This window comes from Denticeps clupeoides, chromosome 14, assembly GCF_900700375.1.
Source record: "Denticeps clupeoides chromosome 14, fDenClu1.1, whole genome shotgun sequence".
In the NCBI taxonomy this organism is placed as follows: Eukaryota; Metazoa; Chordata; class Actinopteri; order Clupeiformes; family Denticipitidae; genus Denticeps; species Denticeps clupeoides.
This window is the reverse complement of record NC_041720.1, coordinates 19,980,437-19,996,574: the sequence shown is the minus strand read 5'-3', so window position 1 is coordinate 19,996,574 and position 16,138 is coordinate 19,980,437. Positions and strand designations below refer to the sequence as shown.

Genomic DNA, 16,138 nt, shown 5'->3' with positions numbered 1-16,138 from the left:
TCACACCACTTCATCAGTACCAAAGATGGAAAAAGCACCTTTCAGAAAGTAGAAGTCCTCCCTACTGCTTAATTTCAATGCTCCTGATTGACTGATCAGTGGGATCATGTCACACGGCAGCACTTCTACTTTCTTACACTCACTTTATGGCACAGTTGAGCAGTCCTGCCTGCTGCACATTCCACATGTGACATCACCTGCTCACCTCACTTACTCGTGTCCATCTCCTCCACCTCCACACTGCTGCATGTCAGGTTGGAGAGACACAGCAGACTGAGACACGTGCTGACATTTCATAATAATGCAATTATGACATACAGTGGAACAGTAAAAGGCTGTGAGTTGGCGTACAGTAATGTGAGCGAGCAGGTTGAATTCAGAATTCATGGAATGGTTAAGGAGGATTATTATACATTTCACCAATGCTGATTTACGTACTCTGTTGAGTAATCAGTCATCAGTTTAATGGCATTACTGTACTGAAGCCAGGAAGATAAAACAGATGCTCGCATGCGCACACAAGGCAAATAAATCAAATATCTGATATCTACTAATATCTGAACAGCACATGGAGTGGATGATTGTAATGATCCCACTGTACTTATTACTAAGAAACTCAGTAATACAGGGGCAGTGGTGGCCTAGCATTTAAGGAAGCGGCCCCGTAATCAGAGGTTGCCAGTCCGAATCCCGATCCACCACTGAGGTGCCCCTGAGCAAAGCAGTGTCTCCACACACTGCTCCCACACAATGACAATCACTTCACTTTCACCTGTTCTTAAGGAACATCATTGTATTACCTACTTATTTGTGTAATTCTGGGGAATGCCTTTGACATTACACTAGAGAGTTCCACGTTCCACGGGACAAAGCAGACAAGCCATGTACTTCAGTATTTGTCTTCAATACTTAAATACGAAAAGTAAAATTCTTGCTTAATCAACTAATTTTAAGAGAAAAACAATATAACCCTTTGCACAACAATCTTTAAATAGAACGTCTTTCATTTGCATGATTGTCACATCCGTGAGCTGACGGGGGAAGGAAATGCAGAGGCAGGACATACTGGAAGAAAGATTTATTAAACAAGAAAGAAACACGGCACGATGGCCGAAAAAAGGAAACAAAAGGGGAGAACAAAAACAAACCCGTGTGGCGATTGGCAAAACTCAAACTCCGCACATACATAAATTGGTCCACAAAGAATGTCGCAGCTGCTAATGGACGGCTGCATGGCGCCTTTTATCTGCAGTCCTGATTGGGCACAGGTGAGTCCCCAGGTGACGTCAAACCTGACAATGATGTCATAAACCGAAAACATTGAAGACAAACAATTTCAATTATTGGAAGACAGTGACTATTTAATAAAGGATTTGAGAACAGGAAAGGTTTAGTTATAAACTTGGCCTAGTAAGATTTACTACAATAAAAACTGGTGTTTGTATAAATTTGGAATGTAAGGGGCGAGGCCTGCAGTGTTTGCAGGTGTCGTGTTCACCTGCTGAATGTGAATCTTTATCTGCTGCACATAACTCGAAATGACTTGTATAGTTGTGTCATCTTGAAACCCTTTTCGTTGATCTGTTGATCAGATTTAGGTCTCTAAAAAAAACTAAATATACAGTACTGGCCAAAAGGTTGAAGATTAGTTATTTTTTATTAGTTGTAGAGGTCGGATGGAACATAGAGGCAGTGGTGGAATGTACTTAAGTACATTTTTACGTATCTGTACTTTACTTTAAGTAAAAATAATGATGCATACTCTTTATTTCACTTCACTACATTTTGCGGCATTTATCTGTACTTTCTACTGCACTACATTTCTACAATTTATGCCGTTACTCGTTACATTTTATGAACACAATTTCCTCAAAATCCTGCATGAAAAAATAGTTCGCCTTTTGCGTTCTGGAGTTGTTTGCCATTTCCTACCAATCAGGCTTTATTAGCTCCAATGATGGCAGTTCGCAGCACGAGCTGGTAGACCGGCTTGATAAACATATAGAGGTAAGCTATGCTATGGTATGCTATGCTTTTGGGTATGTTATGATACTATTAACTAGTGAAATGTATGCTGACATACAGAAATAGTATAAAAATCACACCAGTATAGCTTCATTATTTTTTTAACACGGTGGTAGGATAAAACTGGTTTATTAGCTCAGAGAAGAAAGCTTAATGTCTTTGCTAGCATAATGTCCAGCTCAGTGTTGTGCCAGTTCACACTGAAAAAGAACTAGTTCATGTTCATAGTTCATTTTTTAATTTTTTGAACCAAGTTCACAGCTCAAAAAATGAACTAGTTCACGTTCGTTCTTTAGTTGTTTTTTTTTCGGACTCGAAGCACCGGCCATATTAGCCTGTAACCAGCAAACTTTAAAACGTGAGCAGCGTTCAGTCTTGCCAGAGTAAACGTCACTCACGTTCACGTTCATAATTTGTAAACTGATTTGTTCAGTTCAGCGTTCACGAAAAATAGGAATGCGTTCAATGAACGCCGTTCATTGAATGCGTTCATGCACAACACTGGTCCAGCTTGGCTGGAAGTGGTGCGTTCCGCCTGTTTCACAATCAGTACTCATCTCTGACTAGAGATGTGATCACAATACACCAACACTCCTGAGTTTCCTGGGTTTCTCACATATTTCTGGATTTGGTTTTGTATTCACTTAAATGCAATCTCTCGTAATTATAAGGTTCATATACATAGTTTAACACAGTAAATAGGCCTAATAATATACTTGATTGTGCTAGTTACCTTGTTACCACTGGTGTTTGGTTACTGTTGTGTTTCCCTTTTACTGCTCTTAACAGAAGTGTTGAATAGTTTTACAAGTACATAAATGATTTAAAGATATATCATGTCATGATTGGTTTATCTTAATGGTATATTAGTGGGTAATACCTAGTAGATAACTTGTCATCCACATAATTCTAAGGTACACACAGTATTGCAGAGTGCAGGCACAATAAGCACACCAAACTTTCCAATACACATATACTGTATAATTGCTTGTAATTATTACAAGCAATGACATCAGTACAGGCATAAGTCAGTATATGTACTATGCTTTTACAAAATGGCACACCCCAGATGTTGAGACAAACCATTGTGTGAGTACTTTTACTTAAAAAAATACTTTAAAGTACATTTAAAAGTAAGTACTTAGGACTTTTACTTAAGTAAGATTGTTGATGTAGCACTTCTACTTTTACTTGAGTACATATTTTGCAGGTTACCTGTACTTTTACTTAAGTACTAAGCTTCAGTACTTCCTCCACCACTGCATAGAGGTAGACCAGCTAGAAGGGAGTTACAGTAGTCCAGTCGTGAGATTACTAAGGACCGAACCAGTATCTGGGTGGCCTGTGTTGGCAGATAAGGGCGGATTCGTCTGATATTGTAGAGAAGGAATCTACATGAGCAGGAAAGATTGCTGATGTGAGTCAAGAAGGAGAGTTGGTTGTCTATTGTTACTCCAAGGTTGCGGGCTGTTGTAGAAGGAGAGAGCTGTGAGCTGTCCAGGTACTTTTAGTTCCATTGATTGCTTGTGCTCGCACGCGTTGCTGTTCATTCTTGCTCACAGAAAGTGCCATTGCCCCATCTATGGGATTTGTCCAGATCTCGTGTTCGAAAAATCAATTACTGGCTGGCCAATAGGGCTTGGTGGCAAGCAGATCTGCGAATGGTGTGGGAGATGCACATTTGCTCCACTAATAAAAATTGCCTGGAGCTCCTGGCAGTGTTTCTGACAATGAAAGTCCCCTTTTCAGGTAGTTTTTTCAGGAACCCCCATGCGCCAATGGGGCAGTGGTAGCCTAATGGTTAAGGAAGCGGCAAGTTCGAATCCCGATCCACCAAGGTGCCACTGAGCAAAGCACTGTCCCCACACACTGCTCCCGGGGCTGCCCACTGCTCACTACGGGTGATGGTTAAAAGCAGAGGACTCATTTCGTGTCACCGTTTGCTGTGCTGCAGTGTTGCCCATGGTCATCAGCTTGCTGGCTAGTTGCCTATTAATACGATTTTTTGCACCGGATCATGGATTCATGGTTTGCCTTGTACCAGCGGAGGCTTGGAAGCTCCAGTCGTACTGCTGATCCACATGTTGACAATGAGGAAGGCACCCGTGCAATGCATGCATCACCACTGCCAGCCAGTGAGGAAAGTCTTGAAATATTGATTCTAAGGAATGACGCAAAATAATTCACATGCTATCAGACAACCAGGGCTATAGTCATAAGCATAAGTTTTGCTGAGAAGTAAGAGTGTCAGTCTCTAGATTAAGCATTACTTTCTTATTAAATATTTGGTCCATGAGGATATTTTATGACTTCTTCGAAAAGGCTATGATGTGTATGTACAATTCTGAACAAGAACATCAGCTGAGTAAGTTGCCCATCTGTGTTCTAGAGGTTTTTAGTAAAGCAAATTCAGTTCAGATGAGTGTAATCACATTTGTCAGAGAAGAGATCTGGAAGCACTCATTGCAGCTCAATGAATTATCAAAGACTGGAGCAGTGAGAACACAGACAGATTTTAAATAAAAGATCCGGTTTTTTCACATGCTAACTTATTGATGATTCACTTTAGAGCTTGTATCTAATGAAGATGAGCAATGCTACCTCAGCCACACTAAAAATGTAGCATGATGCCAAGTCTGACCACTGATATAGCAAAGAGTCTGTTAGTATTTATTCAGGAATGAGGGTGGGATATATTGTTTCACATTGTTATTAATGAAATGCTAATTCTAATTGACAATAAAAAGTATAAGTGGTTAACAAGTCTGTCAGTTTGCCTCAATCAAAGTGTACAAATCATCCTCCTAGATGTGGGTGTAGCATGTTTCCTAACAACTAAAAGTTGACTACATTTTGTAGTCAGCCTACAGTTGTTTTATCATTACTAAGATTAATATGGATTTATAGACTAGCAACCTGCAACTGTAGGAAAGGCTGTAAATGTGGAACCATTAGTGAAGTTGGTTAAGTAGAAATGGTAGAAGACAATCATATTTACAGCATTCAAAGATTTGACATATGACATAATATCGGGGCAGTGGTGGCCTATCGGTTAAGGAAGTGGCCCAGTAATCAGAAGGTTGCCGGTTCGAATCGCCAAGGTACCAGTGAGGTGCCACTGAGCAAAGCACTGTCCCCATGCACTGCTCCCCGGTAGCCGGTCATGGCTGCCCACTGCTCACTCAGGGTGATGGGATAAATGCAGAGGACAAATTTCACTGTGTGCACCATGTGCTGTGCTGCTGTGTATCACATGTGACAATCACTTCACTTTACTTTATCACTATACATTTTCCCATACTGATTGATATACATTTTTATCAAATTTATTTCTGAAACTCCTACTCTGGCCTGAATGAAAATTGGACAACACACATTTGCCTTTTCATATCCTTCAAAGGCAATGAAGTATTTCCCATTTTCTGGCTAAATTTATACTAAATATGATAGCATTATTATCATTTAATGTTCATGTGTTCTGCCCTGATAAATCCTGATAAGGCAAGGCTTATTGATGCTTTTAATCTTGTGTAGTCTGTGACTGGTCCCACACAAGAAAGCAGACACACACTTCATATTATTTTATTATATGGATTGCCTTAACTTAGAGATCTGTGACCATGCAGCACATGTACCACAGATAAACTGTGGTTTATCACAGCTGCACACTGCTTTTCAGACCTGTCATGTTAATAACTTTTCCACTGCTGTTCACTTCTCGGCTGTTTTCCGAACTGTCTCATTCTGGAGTTTGCGTGCAGCAATACAGATGAGTGAAGTTTGTTGCTTCACTGCAAAATTGTTAATAGGCTCCATCAAAAACCATGCAGCTAAAATGTCTGAGCCCTGGCTGAATGACTCTACTGACACCAGTGCCGTAGAGCTGTGCGTAAGTGGGAAAGGACAAACTACAAGTGTCATTTCAAATGTAATTGAATGTCATTACCAGAAAACCATTAAAGAAAATGCCACGGTTGAGAGCAGATTTTTGTGAGAGAGTGGAAATCCAGTTGCAGTGGGGTGCAAAACAAGAGGTGAGTTTTTGCTTTTTACTATATGATCATCTGTCAGCCGCAGCTGAAACATGACCAGGTGTCAGGAACAGTGGGTAGTGCAGGCAGAAAGGCATGAATTGGCATGACGATGTCATGATCCGGTCCGAAAGGCGTTGTCCTGTGAAATGTTCTCTTATCGTTTTCACCTGTGTCTAATGTATAAAGCTGCAATGTTCGTTTCTGTTCGCTGTCAGGTCTTTGAAGTTCACCAGTGTCTCGGATGTCTCCCCTGTCTTGTGCTTCACCCATTAAACCCCGGTTTCGTGATGTCAGCGATTGCGTCCTTTCTTCGTCTTCTCGTCACCTCTCTGTCCTCCTCTCCGTTCACCTGCCTCGTCATGCCAGCATGGTTGTGACAGACGAGGGATTTACTTTTAACAATAACATGCAATACAGGACCGTGGATAATCATGGACAAACATTCATGCAAGGAAAAACCAGGAACATGGCTGGGTCCGCATGGGTGTTGGCGATCACCTGGGCAGCACTGGAACAGTGATGCTCATTTACATGCAAGCAAGGTGATAAAGATCTGGAGTAAAGAGGATAGGTAAAAGGTAATGGATCAGGCCTACTTGATTTGGTTCAAATTGGGAAGAGCTGAGTCTATGCTTGTCGAGGTGCATTAATAACTAATTTTCAGCTACGAGAATCACCCAATTCCGCATTCTCACCTGCAGTGGCCAGGGCAAATAAGGTTTATGAATGGTGCATCTATGGTGCCAGTGTTAAAACCCAATAAGAAAGAGGTGCGTATTTGCGCTGACCTGGTGGAATGCCCATGGTGGAATGCCCTAGTTTTTATGTCGCTGGATGCAGCAAATGGATTCGGTCCTATTCCCCTGAAAGAGGACAACCAATGAGTAACGTTCCAGCCACACCACACAGGATGACAGAGCTTAAGCTGCACACAAACACTGATAAACAGCTGTCATACAGTTATAGGTTTCACCAGGAATGGGTGGCCCAAGCATATAGAGAATGTGCCTGAGACAGTCAGACTTCTACCCTGTTAAAGGAGAGCTGTCAGAAATAGACAGGTAACTTTCAGAGCAGATATGGGAGTTTAGTGAGGAATTTTGTTCATATAACATCTAGCCCACACTACCCTCAGAGTAATGGACAGGCACAGAGAGCAGTTCAGATTGCAGATTTACTCATGCTGGTCCTTGCACTGATGTCATATCGAGCCACACCCAAATCTTCTATGGGCACCAGTCCAACAGAACTTTTGATAGGCAGGAAAATATGAACCACTCTGCCCACCCTGCAAGATAACCTGAAACCAAGCAAGCCTACCATGGGGTAAGATTACTAACTCTACTGCAGCTGGGAGACCCGATGCTCACAAAGCTTCCTGGAGGGCCAGGAACAGTGGACAATTCCTGCAGTAGTTCACAGCTCCAGCTCTAATCCAAGGTCCTACATAGTGGAAACAAGCACAAGCAAAGTACTACAGGAGGAACAGGCATCATCTTCACTTCACACTAAAGATATTTGATGCCCATAACAAAAACCACCACTGCATATGTTCCCTTAAACACTCTGATTAAATATTTAATGCCCGTGTCATCAGGGAAGAAGTAATTTACAAATGGAATAACCTGTCCTTCAGTAAATTCAGATAGTCATTCTATGGTGATATATAATGTTGCTGAACATTTGACCTGACCAACTGCAGCAATCCCAGGGAAAACACCAGCCTACTTGAACTGGAAACAAAAATAAAACTCTGTACTCTGTCAAAACTCTGTATAATTCTGTATGCATTATATAAGTCTTGGCACTGGGTTGATCATGTACACTGTCCCTCAGGCCAACTCAACTTGCTTTATGCAGACACACCCTGCCGTAACATGTCAGTGCAAAGTTAGCATTGAGTTCTGTATTCCACCAACATTCACAGATCTTTGCTGGATATTCTTACTCAGTAAACAAAACTAGAAATCTCCACTTTCACAAGTCATGTATGTCTGTGAACTTGTATGTATGTGATAACACAAATACATTGGTACAGACACACATACAGACACTCTTCCAATATAAGGTGTTTGCTGCGCTTTTGACAGTATGTGATGCATCAAAATAAATGTTCCAAATAGAAAGACAGGGAATGACAGGTGCTCAAAGAACAGTGGCCACCTTGCTTTCAGATGGTGAGGAAATTTTGATGGTCAGTCCAAACCAGAAAGCAGTGTCACTGCATTGCAACCAGTGCCACCACTCGCGAGGGTGATTTCGCATGGATTTGGTCCTGAACTGACTGACCGAAGTGGAGCCCTGCTGCAGATAGTATAGTTAAGACAACATGTCCTCCACACCATTCGGATGTGAGAAGGTAGTTTTTAGGACCGGTAGGAGAGTGACGCAGCCCCGAGTGATGAGAGACGCACTGCTGCCCATGGTAAGGAGTGACATTAGGAAGGCACGATTTGGCATCTGGAAGAGGGGTAACTGCTGGGCTGTAATTCAAAAATCAAAGCAAGAATGGAGAGAAGGGCTTCCCATCCATGCCATTCCATCGCTCAGGGAGTTCCAGGCTGAGCTGCTGAGAAGGGGAAGAAGTAACAGCCACTTCATCAAACACTCAATGACCATGGCCTGTCAGAATACCTGATCACACAAGGCAGCAAAGTCCGCTGGGTTTATAGTGGGCTCTGTGATTTTATTACACACATCACGAGGAGACAGAAGACAAATAGCTGGTGTGGGAGGAGATGAAAAACCCAATTGCAGTACAGCGCAAAGACATGAGTGACTCTCCACTAGTTTGCTGTATAAGCGCAAGTGAGCCGAAGCCACAACCTCCATGTGTGTTGCCGCTCACAAAACCAAAACAGGACAGCTCTGATATAGACTCTATATAGCCTGCAGTGTGAAACAAGGAGAATAAGAACAAAAACCAAACTATTTATGGTTTAATAAATCTTTTTTAATTCATCATTTTTATTCTTTTAATGTGTGTATGCTTCAAGTAATTGGAGTTGAGGGATCCTGTCTTGTCTTGGGGGGTCTCAGGAAAAAAAAGGTTGTGAATCACTGAACTATTACATACTGTAAGCAGATAATCAATATTATTCAGTTCACAGTACCTTTCTGTTTTTGTAAGCACACGCCAGGCTCCTGAAGATAATTATGGATCGAGCAGCAAGCATCACTACGACTCCCAGATATTCATGTCATTAAGGATTAGGAGGTAAAAAGTAAGAAGTCTGCTTTGTGTTTACACATGCTTGCAGTGAAAAGCCTTCATGATTGATGAGAGCTCAAGCTGCTTCACTGATGGGACAGATACTCCTTTCCCACCCACAACTCAAAATGATTACAAACTCAATTTGTGCACACATAGTACCAGGTAGCATACCTTGAGAAGGCATCTTCGAGGCCATCTTCCATGTCCTGTTAAAGGTAACAGAAAACAGATATCATAGAAATTCCATCCATCCTTCAGCATCGCTCCCTAGTGGTGAATATCTCTGCAGTTTGCTGTTAATTATGACATAAACTCACATTAAAGACAATGATAAAAAAGATATTAGGATCTGACTATTGTTGTTTTTGTTATCAAATAAATCATTTTTGGAATTGCCAAAATTATTGTACATGCCAGCAATATACAATACAATATTACTGGTTTCTTCATTTCTGTGTTTAATAAATAGGTTGTAAACAAGTGCTGTCTAGATTCAAACCATTCAAACCTTTCTAAAATGGTTAAATATTGATAATTAATCTAAGGTATAACAACATTCTGCGCTGCTAATTTGATATTAAAATATAACAAATTCTAGACACAGAATGTCTCCAAAATGCACAAGACTAAATGCATGATAAAGTCTCCAGGCTCTCCTCAAATATACCAATCTTTCTCACTTCTCTGCAACATTAGAAGGATTTGTCCATTTTTATTAACACAGGCTACTCAGATGCTTGTCCAATCTCTGGTCAATTCCAAACTGGATTACTGTAACTCATTCCTGGCTGGTCTTCCTCTTAGCGCTACTCGACCTCTCCAGATGATCAAAAACATGCTACAGGACGACTTGTTTTCAACATTTCCAAATTCTCCCACACCACTCCACTGCTACATTCCCTCCACTGGCTTCCTGTAGCTGCCCCCGCATCAGATTTAAAATACTGATGCTTGCCTACAAAGCCAAGGAAGGGTAACACCTTCTACCTCAGATCTCTCATCACTCCTCACTCTGCACCTAAATCTCTCCTATCCTCCAGCACTGCTCCACAGGTACCACTATCTCTCAAGGTTTTGGGAAAGTTTTCATCTAGACTCTTCTGTGTCTGGGCTCCTAGGTGGTGGAATGAACTTTCAAGATGTTCCAAGAGCTGAGTCACTAAAGATCTTCGCTAAAACCCTTCATGTTTAGAAAATACTTATTTAACTTAAATATGCTATTAATCTAATTTACAAATCAGGTCCTAGTGAACCAAATGATAAACATTTTAAAGTACTCATGTAAGTTGCTCATGCGAGTCCACCAAATACTGTAAATGTAAATGTTTAAGAGATTTACATATACAGAATTTATCAGACGCCCTTACCCAGAGTGACTTACAATCAGTATTTACAGGGGACAGCAACTTAGGGTTGCTCCAGGGGGACACAATGGTAGTAAGTGGGATTTGAACCTGGGTCTTCTGGTTCACAGGAGTGTGTTACCCACTAGGCTACTACCACCCGATTATGAGATTATGTATTTTGTGCACTGCTGTTGATCACATTTCTTAATTTGTTGACTTGTTGTAACTGTTTTGATTAAGTTCTACCACCCCACGTTCTCTATAACTGTCACCTACCCAGGAGTCGTGTTTGATTGGTCGCCGTTTGGCCGGGTTGCTGCGCGGTGATGGTGAAAGGATGGAAGATGGAAAACAAGGTTTCCTCAGCCTCTCATCTGGATTCAGAAATACAATTGTTTCTGATTCTGTCACAGACAAGACACAAACTGCTAAATCAGTTAATTAATGCAGCATTAATTATTTTCAGCTTCATTTCAATAAATGTGTCTGCTACCTCAATATAAGAGCCCTTGCAAACACACTAGTGTTACATTTATATATTATGACACATTCTATATTATATATACCAGTATTTACAGTTTAAAAATCAAAAATTGTATTTATATATGCACCATATTTTTGAATATACTGTTATATATCTATCTAACTGTAGTGATCTCATGGGTCAGAGCATCTGAGTATAAGACACCCAGTAAAACAGTATTAACTTAATTGGTTATGGACGGTTGATAATTATAATGTTGGATATTTAAACAAAATGCACTCTTAAGATTATTCCAAATGTTAATGTTAGTGTTTATAATACACTTCAAGATGGTGATATTACCTGAGTCCCCCTGGGGCCGTGTCTCGGGTTCAAACTTGTCCTTGGAGCAGGAGCAGGACTTGCGTGCCTTCTTACTTTTGTCTAAAAGAGTGAGTACACAATGTGGGTTTGTCACCACACTAAGTTGCATTGCAAGCACACAGAATATATCACAAACCTGTGAGTGGCACTCACCTTCCTGAGCAATCTCCCACTGATCCAATGCAACTTTGAAAGCCTGAGCCACCGTCAGTGTCACAGCCTGGGCCTGAACACACATAGGATGAATTTAACACAGACATTAGATACTCTGGTCCTCTAGATGGAGCTCACACTCCACGTTGCTGTGAAATATTAGTTCGTCACGTTACACTGGTGTTTCCTAAATACAGTTCAACACATAGTGCAGCAATGAAAAAATAATGTTTATTAAAATACTCTGGTTTTTAATGCAGAATGCATTATGTTGTGATCTCATGAAGATTTTCAGCAGCACTCACTATCTTTTTCTTTTGGCAGAGGAAAGCATGGCACTCCAAGGTTTCATTGAAGCGGCTCTGTGAGACGTAAGCAAAGACTTTATCCTGCGTTCTGTCTGCTGTGCAATATGAAATTCTGAAGGCCAAGCAGGAAAAAAGAAAAAAGTTCCTTAGGGTTGGTCAGCCACAATATCAAGAACTCTTAAACTGCACAGGTACTGTAAAATCTGTTTAAAATCTAATCTGTTTAAAAGACATCTGGTTTGTGAGTAGAAAAGTATAAATATAACAAAAAAGATTATTCTCCATAGTGAAACTGCACCACTCAGGGCGTATTTTTCCAACTTCATGTTACCATATAATTTGGTACAAAACTATTTTTCCAACATTAACCTTAGATTCTCTGCTCACTCTACAGGCTCCTGACCACTTCACAAGCATTATTAGGACAGATGTGTGAAGGATTTAAAATTATTTTCTAAAAGTATTAAAATGAAATCATATAAAATATGAAATATTTATATTATACAAATATAATAATATATTATAACACATCATAAAATCTGGTGGCTACAATGTACTTGCAGCTCAAGGATGGATGACTGACACCTATAACCTTTCTAGCACCAGATCACCCTGTATCAGCAATATATATAAAATATTACATATTTTAATTAATACGTTTGCATGAATAAGACCAAATTATATTTTTGGTTTAAATAAAAAATGTTTGGATAAATCAAAGGTTCATATTTCAAATTTTTTGTTTAATTGGAACTTGATGAAAACCAGCTTTTATTCTGCTATAAATAAGAGAAATTTTGAACCTCCAGTATAAATTGACCTCACTAGATATGAAAAACCATGTATCCAGTGATTACAGACAGAGAAGAATGCAAAGCCCCCCAGGACCACTGAAGAACAACACAGTAGGCAGAGGTGCACACTAACTCAAATGTCAGTGGAGCAGAGACCAGACTTTGTATTCACTTCAAAGACTGCTGTGATGTAGTTAGCTTTATCAAGCACAAGATGTGAGAGAATACTGATATGTAATTGTTGGGTGGCTTCTGATGCACAACACAAATAAGAAATCCCAAGATGCCCACTCCATCTCTTTTCCAGCCCCTTCCTGCTTAACCTGCATAAGTTGTTGTTTACAGTCAGTGGAACATTTTACTGACTCATTATTTATTAGATACAAAATTATCTTAATTTGTGTGTGTGTGTGTGTATGTGTGTATGTCATATGTATGAAATAAATGCAACAAATTAAGTGAACCAATTCACTCATATTTTTATTTGATCCAGGTCAACTGTCACACACACAAAGAGTCTCTGTTGTCACACACTGCACATTTTCCTTCTACATTCTGCACTCTTAAAGGATGGATGACTGACACCTATAACCAGTCTAGCACCAGATCACCCTGTACCACCACCTTGGGGAGGCATAACCTGTCTCTGACCCCATATGACAACCTGCCTTGGATTCCTTGTGGCAGCTAAGTGATGGACTGAATAACTAACTGCATTAATGATGTAGCTAATGACATCCTTTGGGATCTTTCCATGTAGATGCTACCCACATCTCCACTGAATTAAAGGACTCTGCCTACACAACAACAAACCCTGGTTTTGTATCATAAATAATATGTTTATGTTATATATGCACCATCTGAACGAATGTCAACAAACCAGGAAACCTATTTCACCATATTTAGAGTTTTCTGTGTTGAATTTTTAAATTTGAATTTGAAAGAATTCAATTATTTGGGGAATGTATATTTAAACAGTTTAGACACATATTTTTAAAAATTAAGCATAAAACTGCATAAAGCAAACATATATTTTTATTTTATGTTGCTATGCTGTAACAGGCATTTAAATCACAGCCAGCCGAACACATTACTGCCACTGTGTGATTTTCCTGAGACTCTGGAGATTAAGCTTCACAATTCCACTACACTAAGCAATTTACCCTTTAAATGTGGTGGGGAGATACAAAGCATGGCATTCCAAGACTATTAAGTACAGCGAATATGGCCTGTCTCATTTATCATTATCAATTCCACCATGGATGGAGCATCTGTTTAAAACAGGGGTTTTGACAAAGCTTGGAAAAAAGATGGAAAAATAAGTTTATGCTGTACTGGAAGAAAATACTCCTTCTGTCACGATGGCTGTACATGGCGAGGAAGAAGCACGCATACGCACAAAACATCACAAAACATGGTAGACAGTACAAGGGCTGTCAGAACATCCCCAAACAAAAATAAAAATAAAGTGTAGTGATTGTCACATGTGATACACAGCAGCACAGCACACGGTGCACACAGTCAAATTTGTCCTCTGCATTTAACCCATCACCCTGAGTGAGCAGTGGGCAGCCATGACAGGCGCCCGGGGAGCAGTGTGTGGGGATGGTGCCTTGCTCAGTGGCACCTCAGTGGCAACCTTCTGATTACGGGGGCGCTTCCTTAACAGCTAGCCCACCACTGCCCCAGTGGTGGCCTAGCCCGACGGCGAACAATGACCCAATGACCCGACGGTGAACAAACACAAACAGGGCAGCTTTATACAATCATACACAGGTGAACACGATCAGGAAACATTACACAGGACGAACATGAAACTCCGGTCCGAACTCCAGACCCGGAGTAGCCCCTGCCGGACTGGGTCAAAACATTACCCAGGCATGAATCTCGGCATGCCACCCAAAATGGTCCATGAAAGGGGGGAGATAGTCCATAATGACGAGTGGTGGCTGTCATGCACTGACGGCTTCAGGCCTTGGCCAAAGCATGGCTCATCCATGGTGGACCGGCATCCTGTCCACCATCCACAGTGCCGCCACTCCGGTCAGTCTCCGGCACGCTCCGCTGTGAAGTCCACCACTCTCCTCATATCGGTTATAGCTGGGAGAGCCTGAACTGTGCGACGGGTCTCCTTGACCCCACGGTAGCTTTCGTAGGCCGTCGAGGTCCGGCTGCGAGGAAGAAGGACGCATACACATGACGTCACGAAACATGGGTAGACAGGACAAGGGGAACACCACCAAACAATGACCCGACCGCAAACAGACACGAACAGGGCAGCTTTATACAATCATACACAGGTGAACACGATCAGGAAACATTACACAGGACAACCATGACACTTACATGTCATGACACTTACATGTACTTACAATAAAGAAAAGGTTCATTACTGTATGAGCAAAAACATGGCGCGTAGACCCAAACAGGACTGGACGCCAAAATAGAGATAAGCACCTAAGACTCAATACAGACTCCAGGCAGGTACATGAGGACAACCACCTGCCAGGAAAGGCACTCAATACTAGGGATGCACTGATGCACCAATCCTGACTACCGATCGAATACCATAAATAACCTGTATTATTGTGAGGAGGAGACTTTTATTTTGTTACATTTAAGAAAACACAAGATCTAAATTTTCACTTAAATACTGTTTTCTGTATTTCTATATTCTGGAATCACAATTCCACTACATAATAACCTCATTATGTTAGTTAACAAACTGAAAAGTAGGTTTAAGTATATGTATCACATGCTACACTGCCGAACAAAACACACGGTCTGAACAATCAGTGCATCCCCAGGAGCTTTAACTGAACAGAGCAGAACAAAGAAGGACCCCGGCACATACCACCTCACCACTGCTGAAGCTTCACTACCCAGAATTGTCAGTTCACCCCTCTCAGTGCTCAAATTGTGAATGGAGCAGACCAGATCTCATTTATCTCTCTTTGAAGAACTAGGATCAAAGCATTGTCTGTTCTGACCACAACACACCCCGTTTTTTTCCCCTCCAGGCATAAGGAGAGATGTGGAGCTCAGGTAATAAGACCAGGCAGTGACAATCTGAAGATGCTGGTTTTACTGCATAAAAAATGTATTAAAAGGGCAGCTTTAAACTTAATTTAAAGAAGGACCAGGTGAATTTTTCTTTTTTTTAATTGGATATACTCAGAACCAGCAGCATTATCATTGACTGCACTTGGGATAGATCCATTTCAAGGCCAGGCCATTCCAACTGTCTGCAGGAGGTGAATGAAAGGAAACTCTAATTTCTGATGTGGTTGATATCCAAGGAACAGCGTTGATTTGGGTTTAACCCCAGCCTGCACAGTCTCTAGCTGTTCACACAGACATATAGTCCCTGACAAAAATCTTGTTGCTTGTGTACAAATTGACCTCAAGTGCCGCTGA

General features: G+C 41.0%; 1 protein-coding gene across 9 annotated transcripts in view; it reads right to left on the bottom strand.

The window, feature by feature from the left end:
• The window catches only part of LOC114803377 (low density lipoprotein receptor adapter protein 1), a 40,634-nt gene that overhangs the window by 2,138 nt on the left and 22,358 nt on the right, over positions 1-16,138 (bottom strand). Inside the window, exons 4-9 of one of the 9 annotated variants that reach the window (XR_003751906.1) lie at positions 11,925-12,039; positions 11,620-11,692; positions 11,446-11,526; positions 10,896-11,023; positions 9,445-9,479; positions 215-1,292 (exon numbers count right to left, since the gene is read on the bottom strand). Coding sequence is in view for 5 of the 9 variants with exons in the window: in XM_029002903.1 (XP_028858736.1) it covers positions 4,018-4,186; positions 9,445-9,479; positions 10,896-11,023; positions 11,446-11,526; positions 11,620-11,692; positions 11,925-12,039 (601 nt within the window). In the remaining 4 variants the exon portion in view is untranslated. Of the gene's footprint in view, positions 1-205; positions 1,293-3,397; positions 4,187-9,444; positions 9,480-10,895; positions 11,024-11,445; positions 11,527-11,619; positions 11,693-11,924; positions 12,040-16,138 lie in introns of those variants that run through there. The other 8 variants (XR_003751905.1, XR_003751907.1, XM_029002904.1 and 5 more) reach the window with 8 other exon arrangements.